Genomic DNA, 19,649 nt, shown 5'->3' on the forward strand with positions numbered 1-19,649 from the left:
TTTGAGAGCTCTTGGAAATCCCACCACACCGTGCTCTCCCACCCCGAGACCCACTCGTGCTGTATCTCAGCAGTGAGGTGCGTATGGATTACAAACATCTAGCTGCTTATTTGACAGTAATTCCAAGGCCTGACTTCAGAGGGAACAGTGTCACTGCCAGCATCTTTAGTCGATCACCAGGTGCTTTTGAGCACTAACTATGTGCTGAGCACCACGCTGGGTGCCATGGGGGACACTCGGAAGCAGGCTGAAGTCCTGGCTCAGGGATCGTACAGTTTAGTTTGAGAGGCCAGGAGGACAGATAAGGGTCAAAGGCCACAGCCTCAGCAAGGCTTGTTGAGGGGAGAGGACAGGTGACATGCAGCAAGCTAGACTGGAAGGGCATCTCAGAGGGCCTAAGTCCCAACAGAAAGGAGGATTTCCACAAGCAGAGTGGATGGGGGTGGAAGTTGGGGAGCCCAGTGCAAGAGCTGGGAAGGCCAAGGCAGCCTCCCTGGGGCCTGGACCAGCTGTTCATCTGGCAGGTGTAGAAAGGCCTGGCTGGGAAGAAGGGCTGGGACTGGGTGTGAAATGGCATCGTGGACCAAAGGGAGCTTTACTGTGCAGCGTGGAGGCCTTGGAGCCCAGGCCCCTAATTCTCCGCCGAGGCCCAGGGTGAGAGGTCCAGCTTGTCAATGGCTGAGCAATCCACAAAGCCTCGTGGGTAGCTGTTAGCCCGGAATGCGTTCAGCGGGACCTTGGTGATGCGGGTATTGTCACAGACAAGGCGTGAGAAGGACATTTTCCGTAGAGAGTCCCGCTGCCCCTTTGTGAAGACTCCAGGGTTTTCCCACCAGAACCTGCAGAGAGACAGCAGGTCATTCCATCCAGTCCAGCTGTGGCCTCGCCCCACTCCGCCACAGGGGAGCGAAGGAGGCCATTGGGACCATGAAAAAGACCCACTCATCCTGAGGTCTGGAGATAGTCCTCACGCAGGATGCAGGACCCTGGGACACCCACCTTGGAGAAGGGCTCCAGCCTGCCCTCCCCCCGCTGAAGTCTCACTCGCCTGTCTCCGTCACGGATCTGCCGGAACTGCTTGCCCAGGAGGCAGGCCAGGAGAGGCCCCACCCGGCCCCTTTCCACCAGGGGCTCCGCGATGGCCCCTATCCAGATGTCGATGTTGTCAGGGCTGCCGTAGAGACGCAGTAACTTCTTGGCCAGCACCTTGTTCTTTAACACAACGTTCAGCTCCTTCAGTGTCTGCGGCCGTGAGAGGTCACAAAAGCCTCTCCAAGAGTTGTACCCTAGGATGGAGAGGCTGAGGCTGTCTTATCTCTGCCCACACCCGCTCTTGGGGACATACCCACTCCAGCTCTGTCAGCCCTAAAAAGTCTGAACTCACAGCCTTTGGGACGGGGAGGCAGCGATCTGTTATTTTGTATCCGTGGCACTTTAGTCCTGAGGAGATTGTAGGTTCTGTGGTACTCACTGTGAGTCCAGGCACTACTCTAAGTACTGTATAAATGTGTAAACTGAAGAACAGAAGCGTTAAGTAATTCACCCAAAGTCCCATAACTAGTAAATGGCATAGTTGGGCTTTGAACTCAGGCAGTCTGGTTTTTTATTACTATATTAAATTGCCATTCATGGGTACAAAAGAAAGGTCCAACAGTCATCAATTTCTCTGTTCTTTTCTTAATATTTTCTGAGCTTTTAAACTGTTTTTACAAGTTAGTTGTTCTCTTTTTCATCTGAGGAACTCCAAGACAGCACCAGGTATGTGCTCTTGTCTCTGCATTAGGGAAAATGGAAGATTCCACTTTGTAGATGAACAAAGTGGGTTTTAAAAACTGGCCTTCCTTCCATTTTAAAATAGATCAGATTCTAAGGGTTACAGAGAAGGGTCTCTAAGGGCCCCAGAAATTAGCTAAAAGTTCCCCAGCACAGGCCAGACCCCAGCGCACTCACCAGGCTGCCCGTGGTCCCGGCCGCGCTGTATGTTGATGGCAGCCAGGTCAAAGCCGTGGATCCTGTGAGTTGGCTGGAAAAGCCTGTTGCGCAGCTCTCCCGTCATCATTTTGTTCTGTTTCATCAACTTGGCCTTCTTGGCCAGCAGGCCCCGCACCAGAGGATCAATTCCACCTGCCGAGAGAGACCCAGAGGCCATCCTGAGGATGGAGTAGGGTGGGGACATCTTCCACGGCTGGCCCCTGCCTCCACCAGACATTTTCTCTTGGTTGAAAGTAGGGCCACCTGGACAGCGTGGGCTGGAAGTAGGGAGAGCAGAGCACAGTGCAGCCTGCGGGGTGTGCTCAGGGGGAGGGGAGAGCCCACACTGCCTGCTCCGAGGGTGGCAGAAAGGGCGGGATGATGACATGAGTATAAATGTCAAGATTTTTTTTCAAGCTCTAGTTCATGGAGTCAGCTCCTTCTCTTTCCGTGTGTTCTGCTGAGGAACACTGCAGACTGGAAAGAGGTTGCAGAAATCTTTAGGAAATGGCCCTAATGCATGAGGCCTTAAGTGAAGCCAGTGTCAGCACAGCACAGCCCCAGAGATAAAGGAAAGCTGGCTCCCACCTCTGGCACCTCATAGAGGTGGAAGGCTTTAGAGGAGAATAGAAAAGAGAAGTTTATTTACCAAGCCCACGAATTCTTTCTGTAGAAGTCAGAGAAGCCTAGGGCAGGGAAAAGAGGTAGGGAAATCCCAGGCACCTTAGAAGCCAGGAGGAAAGAAATAATAATAACTAATATTTATTGATCACCTCCTTTGTGTCAGGAACCACTGTAGGGTGCTCTACATGTATATCTCATTTAATTTTTTTGGATATCTGCATGAGATGGGTATTACTATTTTCCCCATCTTACAAATGAGGAAACTGAGGCTCAGTGAGGTGAATTCACTTGCCCAAGGTCACACAAAAGTGCTTGAAGTCTGACTTCCAAGCCAGGTTTCCCTACGAGCAGGCTGCAGAGAGGAGAGCCAGGTGACAGCTCCCCGAAAGGACATACCATCTTTGACTATCCTCCAGGTGTTGAAGAAGAGGGTGTGCAGGGCGAGTTCTGGTTCTGGACCCCATGGCTGATAATTCTCATCCAGACGGGACACAGTAGAGGGGACTTCCAAGTGGCCAAAGCGGAAGGCGAAGGTGAAAACATTGGAAATTCGGGGATCCACAGATTCATCATAGCATTGATATGGGGGGATCCATTTATGCATATGGTCACCTAGCACAATGGGTAGGTAGTCTCTAAAGGTAATAATCTGGAGAGAGAAATGAGGAAAGGGTGTGAGAAGGTTTAAACTTCTGCAGAGGGAGGCTGGAGAAGAGCTGTGGCCAAGAGGGATGAGCAATCAAAAATCAAGGATGGCAAATGGATAGCATTCATGCCAAGTTTCCATTCCTAGACCATGGCAGACATTGCTAATCGATCATGGCATCCTATCTGCTGATCTCTCATAATTTGTCTCAACATAGGTTCTACTAATCAGTCATTTGAATTTGGGACATGACACGTACTCTCTTTGTCATCTTTGCTCTAAGTTTATGACCTTGATGCTAAAGTGGCAGTCTTTGTGTGTCACTTTAATGTAACAAAGTCAGGGTGAGAGGAGAATGATAAACAGGAGTGATTCAGGGGCAACCAAGGGAAATTCATTCAATCTCCAGTTCTGAAAGAAATGCCGCATCATGGAAAGATTGATTCTAATGTTATTTTACGCAACACCAATGAACAACACAAATAGAAAAAATTTTCAGAAAAGAAAAATCATGCCTCCACATAACACAATAATTATATTAATTTGTATTCTTTCTAGTCTGTATCTATATGATGTGTATTTTACATAGTTATAATCCTAGAGAATGCATAGCTTTGCATTCCTCTTTTTCACTTAACATTTTCTACATTTCTAACTAGCTTTCACAATTATTTTAAATGTGATTGGCCATTCTCTTATTGATTTACTCTTAGGTGGCTTCTAGTTTGTTCAGTGACAAATCCCTTGGGGATGTCACCTGTGGATCAGGTGGTCTGTCCCCCGGGCTGTGGGAGGCAGCAGGAGACAGAACCCCACCTTCAGCCACAGTGGATGGCCCAGCTGTGGCACCCGACCAAGCTGGTCAGTCAGATTCCCTCTCAGGAACTTAGATTGGGGACGCAGCTGTTCTAGACTGTTTTGGATGGTGCTGGATCTGATGTGGCAGGTGGGGTCACATAGGTGCTCATTTTCTACCATGTGCTGAAAAGCAGAGAAGACCCACCAGCAGAGAGAGTGGAGAACAATGGAGAAATTGAGAGAGGAGCAGAGAGGAGGGAGAGACAGGACCAGAGTAGCTGCCCTAATTCCAGATGGTTTCCAATCTCTGGCTCTAACCTTTGATGAGGCTCAACTACACTCCCTGTCCCAGAAGAAACCCTTATCATCTTCCATTTGACACACGTATAGGGTTGAACCAATACTGAGCATCTGAACTAGCCTGAGTGGGTTTCTTTTTCTCGTAGTCCAAAAAGCATCGTTATGGATTGAACTGTGTACGCCTCAAATTCTTATGTTGAAGCCCTAACCTCTAATGTGACTGTATTTGTAGATAGGGCCTTTATGGAGGTAATTAAGGTTAAATGAGGTCATAAGGTGGGGCTCTAATCCAATACAGCTGGCATCCTTATAAGGCGAGAGAGAGAGAGAGAGAGAGAGAGATACCAGATAGGCACACGCACGGAGAAAAAGCCGTGTGAAGACACAGTGAAAAGGCAGCTATCTGCAAGCCAAGGAGAGAGGCTTCAGGGAAACCAAATCTTCCAACACCTTGATCTTGGACTTCCAGCCCCTAGAACTATGAGAAAATTTTTATTTAAACCATCTAGTCTCTGGTATTTTGTTATGACAGCACTAGCAAACTAATATAAGCCTTAACTTATGCAATCTTTAGGTAGACATTTTTTACTCTGCTGGATGATTTCCTACAAGTATCTCCAGTAATATGATTACTGGGTCCAACCATTTTTTAAAAATAAATATTGAATTCTGGAGATTTTGAGAAAAAAAATAATGGAAATAGATCTCTTCGATAGTTACAAATATGTGCACGAGGCTCTGGTACTAGAACAAGATGGAAGAGACTCATTTTCCTTACTCCTCCCACCAAATATAACTAAACACCCTGGAAATTATTCAACAGGCAACAATAAAAGGACTTTGAAAGCTGGAAAGAAGAGAGTAAACTGGCTGGGGATTTTTTGACTCGGGGAATACCAACGTGGTGAGTTCCTACATACCCCTAGACTGGGTGAAGGAGAGGCTGGTAATCTGGAACCTCCAACAGAAATGGGCAAAAGAAGTCAAGTAAAGCCTGCTGTCTCCTTCTGAAGGTTTGGGCCAAGGGAAATCCAGCAGAGACCTAGTAGAAAACCCTGATCGCTGCTTCACAACTCATGTCCCCTTGAAGACTCTGGCTATCCCAGCCCTCGATCCACAATCTACGCTGGCAAATGGTCAGATTGGCCTGCAGTGGTGGCAGCAGTGAAGCTCTGTGTCTTTGCTCATCACCAGGTAGCATAAGAAGATTGGGCACAGTGGCCTCTCCTTCCCTAAAACGTTGCTGAGCAACAGCAGACAGCAAGGAAAACACCTTCTTGCCTTGCAGACAGCACCAGCAGGGATTGAATGGGAAGCCCAGAAGCACCAGAAGAATGAAGCAAACGAACATAGCATTGCTAGGTTCAGGAAACTAAACTTTGGTGGAACTAAAGCTCACAAAAGTAGTCCAGAACCTACGTGCGAAACCTAAACAAGGTAACTATGTGCTAAAGATTTAAATAGGATTGAGAGTCTCCTAACACAATAACCAAATGTCTAGGAGAGAGTTGAAAACCATTCCTTACATGTCTGTCACGGTGGGGTAAAAGAAAAGAAAAAAAAAAAAAAAGAAAATCATTCATAATAACAAGAACCAGAAAAGCCACATTTTGAGTGAGAAAAGACATTCAGCTAATGCCAAGACCAACATGAATCAGATGTTAGAAGGATCTGATATTTTAAAGCAGCCATTATAAAAATGCTTCAATAATCAATTATAGAGTCTCCTGAAACAAATAAAAAACAGAATATCACAGCAAGGAAGTAGAAGTTATAAAAAGAAACAAATTAAAATGATAGAACTGAAAGTATACTAATTGAAATTTTAAAAAGACTTAAATAGACTCAATAATAGAGATGACAGAGGATAGAACTGAAGACAGATCAATGGAATTTACTCAATCTGAACCACAGAAAGAAAACAGACTTTAAAAAAAACCTCAGACACGGCCGGGCGCGGTGGCTCACGCCTGTAATCCTAGCACTCTGGGAGGCCGAGGTGGGCGGATCGTTTGAGCTCTGGAGTTCGAGACCAGCCTGAGCAAGAGCGAGGCCCCATCTCTACTAAAAATAGAAAGAAATTATATGGACAGCTAAAAAATATATATAGAAAAAATTAGCCGGGCATGGTGGTGCATGCCTGTAGTCCCAGCTACTCAGGAGGCTGAGACAGGAGGATCGCTTGAGCTCAGGAGTTTGAGGTTGCTGTGAGCTAGGCTGACGCCACGGCACTCACTCCAGACAAATGAGAGTCTCAGGGTTCTGTGAGACAATGACAAAAGGTCTAACATTCATATCAATGGAGTCCCAGAAGTAGAGGAGAAAGGGGGTGAAACTGAAAAAGTATTTGAAGAACTAATCCCTAAAAATTTCTCAAAATTGGTGAAAGACATACATTTACAGATTTGAGAAGGTGACTGAATCCCAAACAGTATAAACATAAAGAAATTTGCTCCAAGACACATCATAATTAAATTTCTGAAAACTAAATATAAAGAAAAGTCTCAGGCCAGGTGTGGTGGCTCATGCCTGCAATCCCAGCACTTTTGGAAGCTGAGGTGGTAGTATCGCTTCAGCCCAAGGGTTCGAGGCCAGGGAAAAAAAGAAAAAGTTTTAAAAACAGCCAAAGAGAATGACAAATTACCTATAAAGAAGCACCAATCCAAATAACAGTGAATATCTCATCTGAAACCATGGAGGCCGTGAGAAAGTCACAGAACATTTTTCATGTGCTGAAAGAAAAGAACTGTCAACCCTGAATCTAGTATTGGTGAAACTATTCTTCAGGAATACAGGGGAAATAAAGACATTCTCAGATGAAGGAAAAGTGAGAAAATTTGTTGCTAGCAGACCTATCCTTAAAGAATGACTAAAGAAAACTCTTTAAACACAAAGACAGTGATAACAAGAGAAGGCTGGGACTTCAGAAAGGAAAGAAGAACAATGTAATGAGTAAAAATAGAAGCAAACATAAATTATTTTCTACCTTATAAGTTTCTTTAATCATATTTTATGATTGAAGCACCATATGATGTCATGCAAACTGTATGTAGAGGAAATACTTTAGATAATTATATTTTAAAAGTGGGGAGGAAAAGGGTCCTCGTGGAAGTAAGTTTTCTATATTTCACTTGAAGTGATAAAACACTGACACTAGTAGATTGTGATATGCCATGTGTCTCTATCTTTCTATCTCTATCTATCTGCCCATACTGAGAACAACCACTAAAAAAAAAAACCATATAAAGCAATATGTAAAAATAAAAATGGACCTCTAAAAATGTTCAATTAACCCACAGGAAGGCAAGAAAAACAATAACAACAGAGGAACAAGAAACAGAAGGAACAAACAGAAAACAAATAATAAAATGGCATGGTTAAGCCCTAACACATTAATAGTTACTTTAAAGGCAAATGGCCTAAATACATCAGTTACAAGGCAGAAATTGGCACAGTAGATTTTTTTTTACAGTGACTCACCTATATGTTGTCCACAAGAAACTCACTGCCTATAAGAAACATGATGACATACATAGGTTGAAATGGAGGAAATAAGATATATCACAGAGACATTAATTTTAAAAAAGGAGGAGTGGCTATATTAATGTCAGATAAAGTTGACTTCAGAGCAAATAAAGTTACCTAGGACAAAAAGGGACATTATATAATGAAAAAAGGATCTATCCATCAAGAAGATAAAGCAATCCTAAATGTTTATGCATCAAACAACAGAGCTCTAAAATACATGAAGCAAAACCTGATAGAACTGAAAGAAGAAATAAGCAAAATCTGAATTTTAGCACACACACACACACACACACACACACAGATGATTGAATTTAAAACTGGTAAAGTCTGAATAAGCTGTATGGTTTGTATCAATGTTAAACTTCCTGCTGTTGCTATGGTTATGAAAGATGTTAGCACTGGGGGAGGCTGGGTGAGGGGTACATAGCACCTTCCTGTATATTTTTTTACAACTTCCTGAGAATCTATAATTATTTCAGAATAAAATGTTTAAAATATATAAACCTGTGAACATTTTTTTTTTTTTTTTTTTTTAGAGACAGGGTCTTGCTCTGTCACCCAGGCTGGAGTACAGTGGCACAATCACAGCTCACTGAAGCCTCGAATTCCTAGGCTCAAGTGATCCTCCTGCCTCAGCCTGCTGAGTAGCTAGGACTACAGGCATGTGCCATCATTTTTTCTGATTTTTTAGAGACAAGGTCTCACTATGTTGTCCAGGTTGGTCTCAAACTCCTGGCCTAAAGTGATCCTCCTGCCTCAGCCTCCCAAAGTGCTGGGGTTACAGGCGTGAGGCACTACGCCCAGCCTAACTTGTTAATCTTTCTAAGTCTCTTCTAGTCCATCAGCCAATCAACAATACCAGTTGAGCATACCCATGACATGAGGCTTAGGTACAGAGAATTAAAAAGGAAGAGAATGAAATCAAAATAACCCATATCAATATAATGTAGCAGTCCCAGGAGTGGAAGAGCATATGGTTCCAGTGATGGCACCAGGGCAGACACACTAAAGGGATCAACATCTGGGTGACTCTCCATCACTCCAAATTCAGGGATTCATTTTGGGACAGAGAAGCTGAAGAAATGAAAGGAGGGGGCATTTATAAGGACAAGACAATGGGAGAGAAGCAGCGGAGCAGAAGAAAGGGTGCACGGAGGTCTGGAAACAGAGGAGGTAGCTGGAGGTGTGGCAGCGAGCAGACGGCAGAGCTGGAAGCCGGGGCCAGGTGGGCCTGGGCCTTCCTACCTGCACGAAGGCTCCCAGGATCTTCCGGGCTTCCTGGTAGAGCTTCTCTCCATCCCACGAAGGGTTGAGTCTCTTCAGTTCTCTGGCCAGCCGGTTGTGCTCGCGGAGAAAGAGGGTGTGGGAAGTGGCCAGCAGGGTCTGCTCTGAGGCTCGGGAATCTCCTGAAAGCCCAGAAGGCAGAGAGGTGGCTTGTCCCCGAGCAGGCCCGGGACCCAGGAACCCGCACAAAGAAATGATGGTGCCCCACGGGCCCTCTCCTAGGCCCCTCCTGCCAGTCAACTTAAGGGAAGTAGGGTGGAGAGGGCTGGGGACTGGGGGAGGAAGCACAAGTTTGAATTCAGTTCCATACATACACTTCTTAGCTGTGTGGACTTGGACAAGTTACCTAATGTTTCTGAGCCTCAGTTTCCTGTCTGTGAAAGTGGGGATAATAAGGCTTATCACCTGGGAATGTGGTAAAGGCTACTGGTGACATACCAGCAAGGAAATTTTTTTTTTTTTTTTTTGAGACAGAGTCTCACTCTGTTGCCCAGGCTAGAGTGAGTGCCGTGGCGTCAGCCTAGCTCACAGCAACCTCAAACTCCTGGGCTCAAGCAATCCTCCTGTCTCAGCCTCCCAAGTAGCTGGGACTACAGGCATGCACCACCATGCCCGGCTAATTTTTTCTATATATATTTTTTTAGCTGTCCATATAATTTCTTTCTATTTTTAGTAGAGATGGGGTCTCGCTCTTGCTCAGGCTGGTCTCGAACTCCAGAGCTCAAACGATCCGCCCACCTCGGCCTCCCAGAGTGAGGAAGGAAAATTTTGTTAATTGTAATTAATTCAACTTCCTTCTAAGAAGGGCAGGTAAAATAAATGAGGGGCTTTTTATTTTGCAGAGCAACTCTGAAAATTTTAGGAATGCAGGTTTGAGGGTAGGAACCTGGGTAGGGCTGAATTCCTCTAGGTAATAAAGGGAGAAGAACCTAGATGGGGGCTTATCGGGGGTGGAGAGGAGTAAGGATGGGAGCAGTTAAATGGTGAAAGACCAGGTGTCCTCTAATCTTTAGGAAAGTCTACTAAATCCACAAATTCTTGGTGTTAGTGCATATTTTTATGAAAATAGGAAATAGCTTGGCTTTGTGCCTGGATTGATGTGGGGTATGTGCGAACACAAAATCCAAAAGGTCTACCAAAAGACCGTGGCCTCTGGGCAGGCTTTCTGCCATGTCAGGGTGGCCGGGGGGTTTGTCCCAGGAGAGCAGAGTTTTGAAGGAGCGAAGGCCTCCAGAAGCCAGAGATAGAGGCCCAGGAGGGCGTGAGCCCCTGGAAGGAACAGAATTAGGAGGGCTTTGGTCACACACAGGTTGCCTTAAAAATATATGTTCCTCTTAATCTAGAACTTCCTCTTCTAGGAAATTATCTTAAATGTATCGAAAAGGAGAACAAAGGTTCATCAATAAAGATAATCATTACCTAAACAACAACAATACAACACAGAAAAACTAGAAATAACTAAATGCCTCCACATAGGGTTGAGAAAAAAATAAAGTATGGTAACATATGTCAGGAAATACCAGGCAGCCATTAAAAATCATGTTGTACTGTAATCCTAGCACTCTGGGAGGCCGAGGAGGGAGGATCGCTTGAGCTCAGGAGTTCGAGACCAGCCTGAGCAAGAGTGAGACCCTGTCTCTACTCAAAATAGAAATAAATTAGCTGGACAACTAAAAATAAAGATAGAAAAAATTAGCCAGGCATGGTCGTGCATGCCTGTAGTCCCAGTTACTCGAGAGGCTGAGAGAGGAAGATTGCTTGAGCCTGAGAGTTTGAGGTTGCTGTGAGCTAGGCTGACGTCAGGGCACTCTAGCCTGGACAACAGAGTGAGACTCTGTCTCAAAAAAAAAAAAAAAAAAAATCATGTTGTAGAAGAATAGTTAAGGGCATGGAGTATACTAAGTGAAGGCATCAGGTTATAGAGCATTAGTAGGACCCCAATTATGTAAAACAATGTAGAGCTATATGTGTGATAGAAAAATACTGGAATGATAGGTATTAAAAATTGTTAATGATGATTTTGACGGGTGGTGGGATTGTGTGAATTTTCTTTTTATTTTCTTTGAGCTTTTCTGAACTTCCTTGTTTTGTTTTACAGTGAATACATGTTCTTAGATTCTCTATTCATCTGGGCCCTTCTGCCAGTCCTGGACCAGTGCCAGGGTCAGCAGTGGCTTGGTGTGCATTTTTCCAGAAAGCTGATGAGAAAGGAGCAGTGGTGGAGCCTCCCTGGATAACCCCCTTGTCCTTGGGCCCTTCTGCTCCCGGCCTAGACTCACCTGCCAGGAAGCAGGGCACACGGGCGGTGGTATTGATGAACTCGCAGGGGCTTGGTTTCTTGTTGGCAAATGGCAGGAAGGGTAACCCATGGTCTGAGACCTCCTCGTTGACGGCCATGAGGCCCAGGGGGCTGCTGAGGTTGCGGAGGCGGCTGGCCAGGTATGGCTCGGAGCTGTACACAAAGCTGGCATCCAGGAAGGAGGTCAGAGCGTTGATCTGTTCTCGGGCCAAGGATTGGTAGGGTGGAGAGGGACAGACGAACCCGGCTCGGAAGAAAGGCATGCACTTCCCTTGAGTCCTCAGCTTGGGGTCATTGCGTGGAAACTGCAGAGAGATTGGGCATCAATGACCAGGCAGGGGCAGCATAGCTGGGCCCTGGCGACCTTTCCCCAAGGCAAGTCTGGATGCAAAGATGTTGATGACACCCTCCTGGGACCCTGGGACCAGACACTGACCCTAGACACTTCCTGCTGATGTTGCACACCCTAGGCCTTTAATACCCTGAAGTTCACTATATCCTGCCTGGCACAGACTAGATGGTTAATATCTATTTACTGAATAAAAAGAGCAAAAGGCAACCATTCAGTCCTTTACAGTGAGGGCTCTGAATTTTCGATGGGGAGGGGAGTTCTGACATCCCTGTACAGGAAAGCAGGACATGAGATGGGAAAGGGTTTGTTAATAATTACTACTAATAAAGCTACCATTTTATTTCTGGACCTACCATATGCCAGGCATTATGAATACTTTATCTCACTTCTGTCCTCAGAAAACCCCATAAAGTGGACAATTCAGTCCCATTTTACAGGTGAGGAAACTGAGGCTCAAAACAGTTAAGTAACTTGCCTAAGAACTTACAAACTGCTGGAAGGGAAAGATGTGGGATTCAGATCTAGATTGGCTTCATTTCCCAGCTCATATTCTTTATGCCACAGCACATAGCCTTGATTTGTTGTTTAAGTGAATAAATTACTCTCTAACCGTGAAACCCGTGAATAAGAAGAAAAGGTGCACTACTGCCAGGTCCTCTCCCCTCCTGCAGGAAATTCCCACAAATCCCTGCGGCTCATTCTGATTCATCCAAGTTTCCTTTAGAATGACTTACAGCAGTGTTCCAAAACCTTTACTGTGTGTAAGATGAATCTCCCGGGAATCTTGGTAAAATGTATTAATAGAATGTATTTCCCGACGTCTGGGGTGAGGCTTGAGATTTTGCACGCCTAATAAACCCCCAGGTGTTACCATTGCTGCTGACCAAGGCTCCCCAGAGCTTTCCAGTTTTGCCATTAGTAGTTACATGTCCATTTCCCACACTGGCCCTTTGTCCTTGACAGCAGAAGCAGTGTTTTATTCATTTTTGTATCCCTGGTGCTTAGTGTACTGCCTGGCACGGATTAGATGGTCAATGTCTATTTACTGAATAAATGGCTGAGTGAATGAATGGATGTGTGAGGCTTGGGAAGCTATCAAATCAGCATCCAAGGTCTACCAAGAGATCCTAGTTAAAGGGCTGGGCATGTCTCCTACATCAGGGTGGGTAAGGGACTGGTTAGGGACATCCGCCCCCCTGCAGGGCCTACCATGATGGGGAAACAGTTGCCTCCCTGGATACAGTGCTCCTCACATTGGGCTTTGGAGTACTCGTTACTCCCCAGCTCGGTGTCAGGGGCAAAGTCCAGGTCGTGGTCCACAATTTGACCCCACTGCATGAAGAGCAGGGACCTATTTTGGTCCAGGACATCCTTCTCATTCAGATAGCCGGCAATCTCGTTGGATACCTCCCGGGCCTATGGACGGAGGGAGAAGGGGAGGGTGGATTAGAGGAAAAAGTGCTTTGAGGATTCAGATTCAACTGCAGTTTATTAAGTGCCCACTATGTAACAGGTGCATTCAATCTCCATGAGGAGCTTGTGAGGTGGGTGGCATTACCCCATCTTGTAAAGGACGACACTGAATCCTGGAGCCGTGACGTCAGTTCTCCAAGGTCCTGCAGCTACAAAAGGGCAGGGATGGGACTGAACCCGGGTCTCTATGACTTGATGACTTGCAGGGCCAGTGCCCTTTCCATTATGGGGAGGAAAAACAAAGACAGGCTGCCTCTGAAGTGAGTGCCACGGAGGCGCCAGGTGTCCGTGAATAGGAGAGGGGCTCTGGGTAAGGGCTGCCAGCTCCGATGAGGCCAACAGATAGGACCTCCAGGCAAACAACAGCTGATGCACTCCAGGGGCTGGGGCAGGGGTAAGCGCGAGCAGGATGGGGCAGGGAGGCCATCTGCCTGGGAGACCCCAGGGTATCAGGCCTTTGGCGGCTGGGACGTGACCACCACGTGGCTGGGCTCCGGGCTCGGAGCTCTGCTGCCGTCTAGTGGCACTTCGGGGAACGTCGCCAGGGAGCAAGTCCGAATCATCTCTCTCGGGAAGCGGCTCCGCCGCGCATCCCTCCACCCTCCCACCTATTTCTTCTTCCTTTCCGCGTGTCTTTGGGGAGTGCATCCCTTCCCCTCTGCTTCCCATCCTTCGCCCCCAGCCGGCCCGCCCTCACCAGCGGGAGAGGGAAGCCGTTCCGCGTCTTCCCCGGCGTCCACCCGAAGGGCAGGGAGAGCCCGTCCTCGTACTCCGCGGGCAGCCAGCGCGCCAGGGCCCTGTTGGCGGCGCCCAGCGCGGGCCTCCTCCTGGAACCGCGGGGACCCGCCCTCAGCCTCGGCCGCTCGGCGCGGGGTCTCCTGCCGCGCCGGGCCACCCCCGACCCCGGGTCCCACTGCTCGGGACCCCATGGGGGAACCCCAGGAGCCTCTGCCCGAGGGAAAGGGGACGCAAAGGATGTGCGTCAAATGGGGGGGGGGTTCTGAACTGTCCCCATCCCCTGAGGGCGCGGGACTCCTCTGCCCTGGGGAAAGGTGTCACTTCCACTGGGACACGGTGGGCTCACTGGGACCGCTGGAAACGCGTGATCTTTAGAAGGTGGGGAAGTTGGGGGTGCAAGTCCAGGAGGGTAGGGCTGCGGCAGCGGCAGGGGCGGCTCTGCCTGGAATGCCCAAGGGGCAAAGCAAGGCGTAGTGGTTGGGGGTGCAGGTGGGCGGGGCGGGCGGTTAGTGGGGGTCTGCCCCTCACGCCCACCCCTGCCCAGGCACCTGTTATTACAGTCTCCCGAAATGGTGCGGTAAGGACTGCTCATGTCGCATTGCACCGCCGGAGCAGGGGCATCGCAGCCCACCTCCCAGGACAGCGAGGTCAGGTCCAGGGTGGAGCCTGAAACAGAAGGGCCCCCAAAGGGGCTGAGTTCCTGCTCCATTCGGAGGCATGTCCTTCTCCAAACACGGCAGGACACGTTCCATGTTCTAGGTGAGCATTTCCCAGGCGGTTTCTCATTTGATCTTCACAACTCATTAAGGTAAGATTTTTTTTTTACTCCCATTTTACAGAGAAGAAACTGAGACCATAACACTCAAAAGACTTGCCCCAGGCCACACAGATAGTGAGTGATTGGGAACGTCCCCAGCATGGCTGGTAATTCCCTGTCTCTCAGGCCAAGATTCATTTGAATCTACAAATCTTTCCTTTAGAATGAAAATACCCCCCCCCCCCCAAGAGGTTAAGCATATGTTAGTATGAGTTTGATAAGATTGCTTTCCTTCTAAAGCTTCGCTGACACCTAAAGTATAAAGCAAGAAGGAATGTAGCTAGGAAGGATGTCGGGAAGCGACAGATATATACATACATAGAATCTTGCTCTTTGGCTGGGCCAGAGTGCCATGATGTCAGCCTAGCTCACAGCAACCTCAAACTCCTGGGTTCAAGCGATCCTCCCACCTCAGCCTCCTGAGTAGCTGGGGCTATAGGCACGTGCCACCATTCCTGGCTATTTTTTTCTATTTTTAGTTACTAGATGGGGTCTCACTCCTGCTCAGGCTGGTCTCCAACTCCTGAGCTCAAGCGATCCTCCCACCTCAGCCTCTCAGAGTGCTAAGATTACAGGCGTGAGCCACTGCGCCCAGGGACAGGTAATTTTATAGTGAGGGGGGGGGAGGAGTAACAGAGGGGGGCCTTAGGCATCAGAGGGTTCAATGTAGGCACAGAATGGAGACAGCTGCCAAGTTCCGAACATAGCCCCTCATCCATCCTGGTGTCTGCAATGAAGGGGAGACGGGGAAATGTGGCTGTATGGGGGCTTCTTTTCGGGGGAGGGAGGGCGGGAATCTGTGAAAGTTGGCAGGGGCTGGGGTTCAACCCTCAGCACCTTTTGAATTTCAGAATCCAAAGTGCTCCCGGCTTCTCCCCACCTTGTCCCAGTTTCCTTCTTTTGGCACTTTGGAATTTGCCCAAGTCCTGGGCCAGGTAGTCTTCCTCCATTTCTGTTTTCCCAGGGAGAACCTGCAGCCTCTTCCTCCTGTCAGGACCAAACCGCTTCCTCATGACCCTCCATGAGCTGTGGCATTTGGCTGGGGGTGGGGATGGGCGTGGAGGAGGTTATGACCAAGCCATCAGTTAAATTCATTGTTTCAGCAACAAGTTACCCAGAACAAGATGGCAATCTCATCTCCTGTGACATAATCCTTATAAATCGCCCTGACACAGGTGGCTTAAATGTCCCCTCTATTAGAGGAAGTGGTGGCACTGTGGTTTGGGACAGGGAGCCTGTGTTTATTGACTTTAGCACTTCCTCTGGGCAGAGGCTGTACAGATGGTATTGTACAAAGAGTACCAATGTCCCTTCACTTGGAGTTGGCAATGTGACATTGCTAGGTCTGAGTTCCTGCCTCTGCTGTCCTCTAAGCCCCTCGTTGCTCTGCCAGTCTGGTCTACAGTTCTGAGAAGGGAGAGTTGCATGTCCCTCTTTGAGTAGATAGCTCCTGACAGGGAGTGCCGCTTCTGGTGGCCTCTGCTCTCTCCTGTGGGGAGGTGGCCCTTCCTGCCATCAGGGGGCTGGTAGGTTTTCTGTACCTGTGACATTGGTTAAGGATGCCTTCTGCCTCAGTGTCTTTAGGGACTCCTCCCACACCTGCCCGTTGCGGATGGCTGTGCGTGTCCGGCCTTTGGCGTGCTTGAGGTACTCCGACAGCTGTCGGCTGGTGGGCGTCTCAGAGCTCATGGCGGCCTTCAGCCTGTGGTGCAGAGTGGTGGGGGTCACAGCCCGGCGCTGTAGGAGGGGGCTGGGGGCCCAGCGGAGGGGCGGGAGGTGGTGTATGTACAGGGGACGTGGGAGGCACACAGGACACAGACACTTCTGTGCTCCCAGGACCTTTTCTTCATTTCTCTGCTGGCGCCTCTGGAAATGCTCCTCCGGGAGGAGGAGGCTACAGTGGCCCCTGAGTGTTGGCAGGTCTGGTGCTGAGGGAACGCAGGTGGGCGGACGTGAAAAGACCAGTTCCTGGTTCCAGTCAGAGGAGCCTCAAAAACACACACAGGCCCCCGGGGGTGACTGATTCAGACTTGAGGAACCCCTGGCATGTAGCTGGCATGTCATCAAGCTCCATGGAGGAGAATTCTAGGGCTAGGATGTGTGTGTCCCTCCAGGCTGCCCATGAAAACATCCTTCACTGCATCCGGCCCTAGAACTAGCCTCGAGCTTGTTCAGATGGGGCCCGAAGCACCCAGCCTATTCCTTAATTTCCCAAGTGTACAATGAGAAAACAAAAACCCTTCTACTCAGAAGTTTGTGACAACACAGATGAATGACCAAGGGCAAGGTGGAAAGAAAAGTCTCTCCTTGAGAACCCTCTACCCCCTCACCGTGCCTCAGTTTCCTTATATGTGAGATGAAGGGGTTCTATGAGATGATCTCTGTGGCTCTAAAACTCATAAATATTGGAAGTGGCTCAAATTCTCACAGAAGACAACCCTAATTTTTGGGTACAGTTCACTGTACCTGGCTTTTCACTACATACCAGGCCATTAACTCTAAAGCACTAGAGGACTACGCGGGCGCACAGGGCAGGTGCAAGGAGCCACCAGGCCTACTGCCTTCCAGCCTCCCCTTCCTTCGCTCCATTTCAGCTTCCCTGAGAGCGCGCCCCTAATAAGTCACCTGCACGTACATCCAGGTCTCGGGTTCTGCTTCTAGTGACCCTGACCTCAGTCAGTCAATGCCAGTAGGCTGAATGAAGAACTTTTACCTAGAGGCGTTCTGAGACTCTGGAATGCATGACCCAAGGAAATATTAGGCCATCTGGAACAAAGTCCTTCCGGAATTAGGTTAGATGTCTACTTCCAGGTAACTTCCAGGCTGAGGGTGTTAGGAGTTGTGGGCTGTTGCTCCTACATGCCACATACTTGGAGAGGGGTGGAAGGGCGAGTTTTACAATTGCTCTGGCTCACTGGCTTGTCAGGGCTGGCCTAGACGTGCTTGGCATTAACCCAAAACCTGTGAAAGGAAGTACGTGTATGTGTGTGTGTCACGTACCTGGTTCGGGAGTCCAGGAAGGCCTTGTTGACTTGGACCTTGACCTGACTCACAGCTTCCGAGATGGCAGCAGTTCTGGTGGTCTGTGCTTGGGGTGGGGCGGGGGAGCAGGGCATCAGACACCACTCCTTTGAGATGTCCTCTGCCTGGCTCCCTCTTTCTCCGCCATCACTCCCATCCCTCAAATCTCAGCAGGCAGGAGATCAAGATTAGGAAACTGTCACAAGAGTCCTTAAGAGGCAAAAGCACAGAATGGGAAGAATACTCTGGGATCTTCAATTAGATGCTAAAATTGCTCTTCGAGATATCACTGGAACACCCAGGGGTGGGATGAAGGAGGAGTATGATCACTCAGGTTGGCTCAGGTTACTGGGCTGTGGGGATTTTTCTGGTTCTTGGTGAGATGGTTGCACAGACTCTTAAGCAAGTCCATCAAAGAGCTTACTGATCACCAGGACCCTGAAGTAGGGAGGGAGATGGCATGAAGGTAGCGGTGGTATTCCTTGTTTTCACTAGTATTGGGAGCTGGAATATGGGGGGTGGGGAGGACCCATTCTCTGAACAAGGAGAATGTAGTGGGTTAAATAGCCGTCCCCAAATTCACATCCACACAGAGCCTCAGAATATGACCTTATTTGGAAATAAGGTCTCTGCAGACCCTATTAAAATGAGGTCATACTGGATTAGGGTGAGCCCTAAACTCAATGATTGGTGGTTTTATAAGAAGAGGAGACAATGTGCAGAGACAAAGGCCATGTGGAGACTGAGGTAGAGATTGGAGTGATGCAGCTACAAGCCAAGGAACACCAAGGATGCCAGGAGCCACCAGAAGCTGGAAGAGACAGGCAGGATTCTCTTCTAGAGCCTTCATGGGGAACACGGCCCTGCCAACACCTTGATCTTGGATGTCTAGCCTCCTGGACTGTGAGAAAATAAGTTTCTATTGTCTGCAGCCACCCAGTTTGTGGTGCTTTGTTATGGCAGCCCCAGGAAACCAGTACAGGGAGACACTTACCTCTCGCAGCAGCTACTGCAGCCTGGAGCAGGATCAGCGAAGCCAGGAGGTCTGGGAGATGGAGAAGGCCCCTCATTGCTGAAACGAGACACAGGGTCATGCTGTGAGCCTCTCTAGAGCCCCAGTGGGAAGGACTGAATCGCAGAAGACAGAAAGCCCAGGGAGCACCAGGTGCCTTAACATTGGGACAGGGAAGAGGAAACCATGCTAACGAATTAAGCGTCTACCCTATGCACAGCCCACGCCAGGTAGTGGGGGAGATGGAAAGAAGCAATGGTGGAAGAACTCAGGCTTCCGAGTTTCAGGCCCTAAGTTGTCATTCTGCATTTGCTCCTACTCGCTCTGTGACCTTAGGCAGGTTACTTAACATCTCTGGGCCCCTGGCTTGCTGAGGGTGGAGTGGGACCAAAGTGATGTAGGATGTCCGATTCTGCCCTGTGGTCCTGAGATCCTGTACCTGTCTTGTCACAGGTGTGAGAAATGCTGTTACTGGGCCTGGAACGGGACTTCGGAGTTCCCCTCCCCCTTCCCCTCAGGCTGTATTGCCCCCTGCAAGCCAGTGTCCCCTGGCCCAGCATGGGGAGAGTGCCTGAGGGGCAGACACGCGGCTTCTCCCTTCAGACACCAGGCAGAGGCCTCACCATCCCCCAAAGAACCAATTTGATGGGAACACATGAAAGAAAGTGGGGGCAAAGCTCAGTGCTCCCTTGAGAGATTCCAGCTCTTAGATGAACCCCTTCACCATGAACTTCAACTCTGAGTCATCAGACTAAAATTTCTGCAGCTTTGTTTTTTGATGAGGGG

At 48.5% G+C, this 19,649-nt stretch overlaps 1 protein-coding gene across 2 annotated transcripts; it reads right to left on the reverse strand.

The window, feature by feature from the left end:
• Positions 1-631: 631 nt before the first annotated feature.
• On the reverse strand, positions 632-18,921 carry LPO (lactoperoxidase). Of its 2 annotated transcripts, XM_069481137.1 has the most exons (12): positions 18,846-18,921; positions 17,831-17,918; positions 16,372-16,532; positions 14,562-14,679; positions 13,973-14,102; positions 13,012-13,218; positions 11,431-11,755; positions 9,113-9,273; positions 2,992-3,244; positions 1,951-2,124; positions 1,049-1,286; positions 632-839 (listed from the first exon to the last, which is right to left on the reverse strand). In XM_069481137.1, exons 1-12 carry the CDS (start codon positions 18,919-18,921, stop codon positions 632-634), a joined length of 2,139 nt encoding a protein of 712 aa, XP_069337238.1. The 2 variants fall into 2 exon arrangements, with proteins under 2 accessions (XP_069337238.1, XP_069337239.1); XM_069481138.1 differs by lacking the exons at positions 16,372-16,532; positions 17,831-17,918.
• Positions 18,922-19,649: the final 728 nt, after the last annotated feature.

Source organism: Eulemur rufifrons, chromosome 9, assembly GCF_041146395.1.
Source record: "Eulemur rufifrons isolate Redbay chromosome 9, OSU_ERuf_1, whole genome shotgun sequence".
Classification (NCBI taxonomy): Eukaryota; Metazoa; Chordata; class Mammalia; order Primates; family Lemuridae; genus Eulemur; species Eulemur rufifrons.

Bases quoted from the DNA above. Each gene is read 5' to 3' on its own strand.
- LPO (XM_069481137.1), bottom strand. From the start codon at position 18,921: ATGAGGGGCCTTCTCCATCTCCCAGACCTCCTGGCTTCGCTGATCCTG. The intron at 14,103-14,561 runs GTGCCTGGGCAG...CCGCGGTTCCAG, and splicing joins TCGGGAGACTGTAATAACAG to GAGGAGGCCCGCGCTGGGCG. The intron at 840-1,048 runs GCGAGTGAGACT...GTCTCTCTGCAG, and splicing joins CAGATCCGTGACGGAGACAG to GTTCTGGTGGGAAAACCCTG.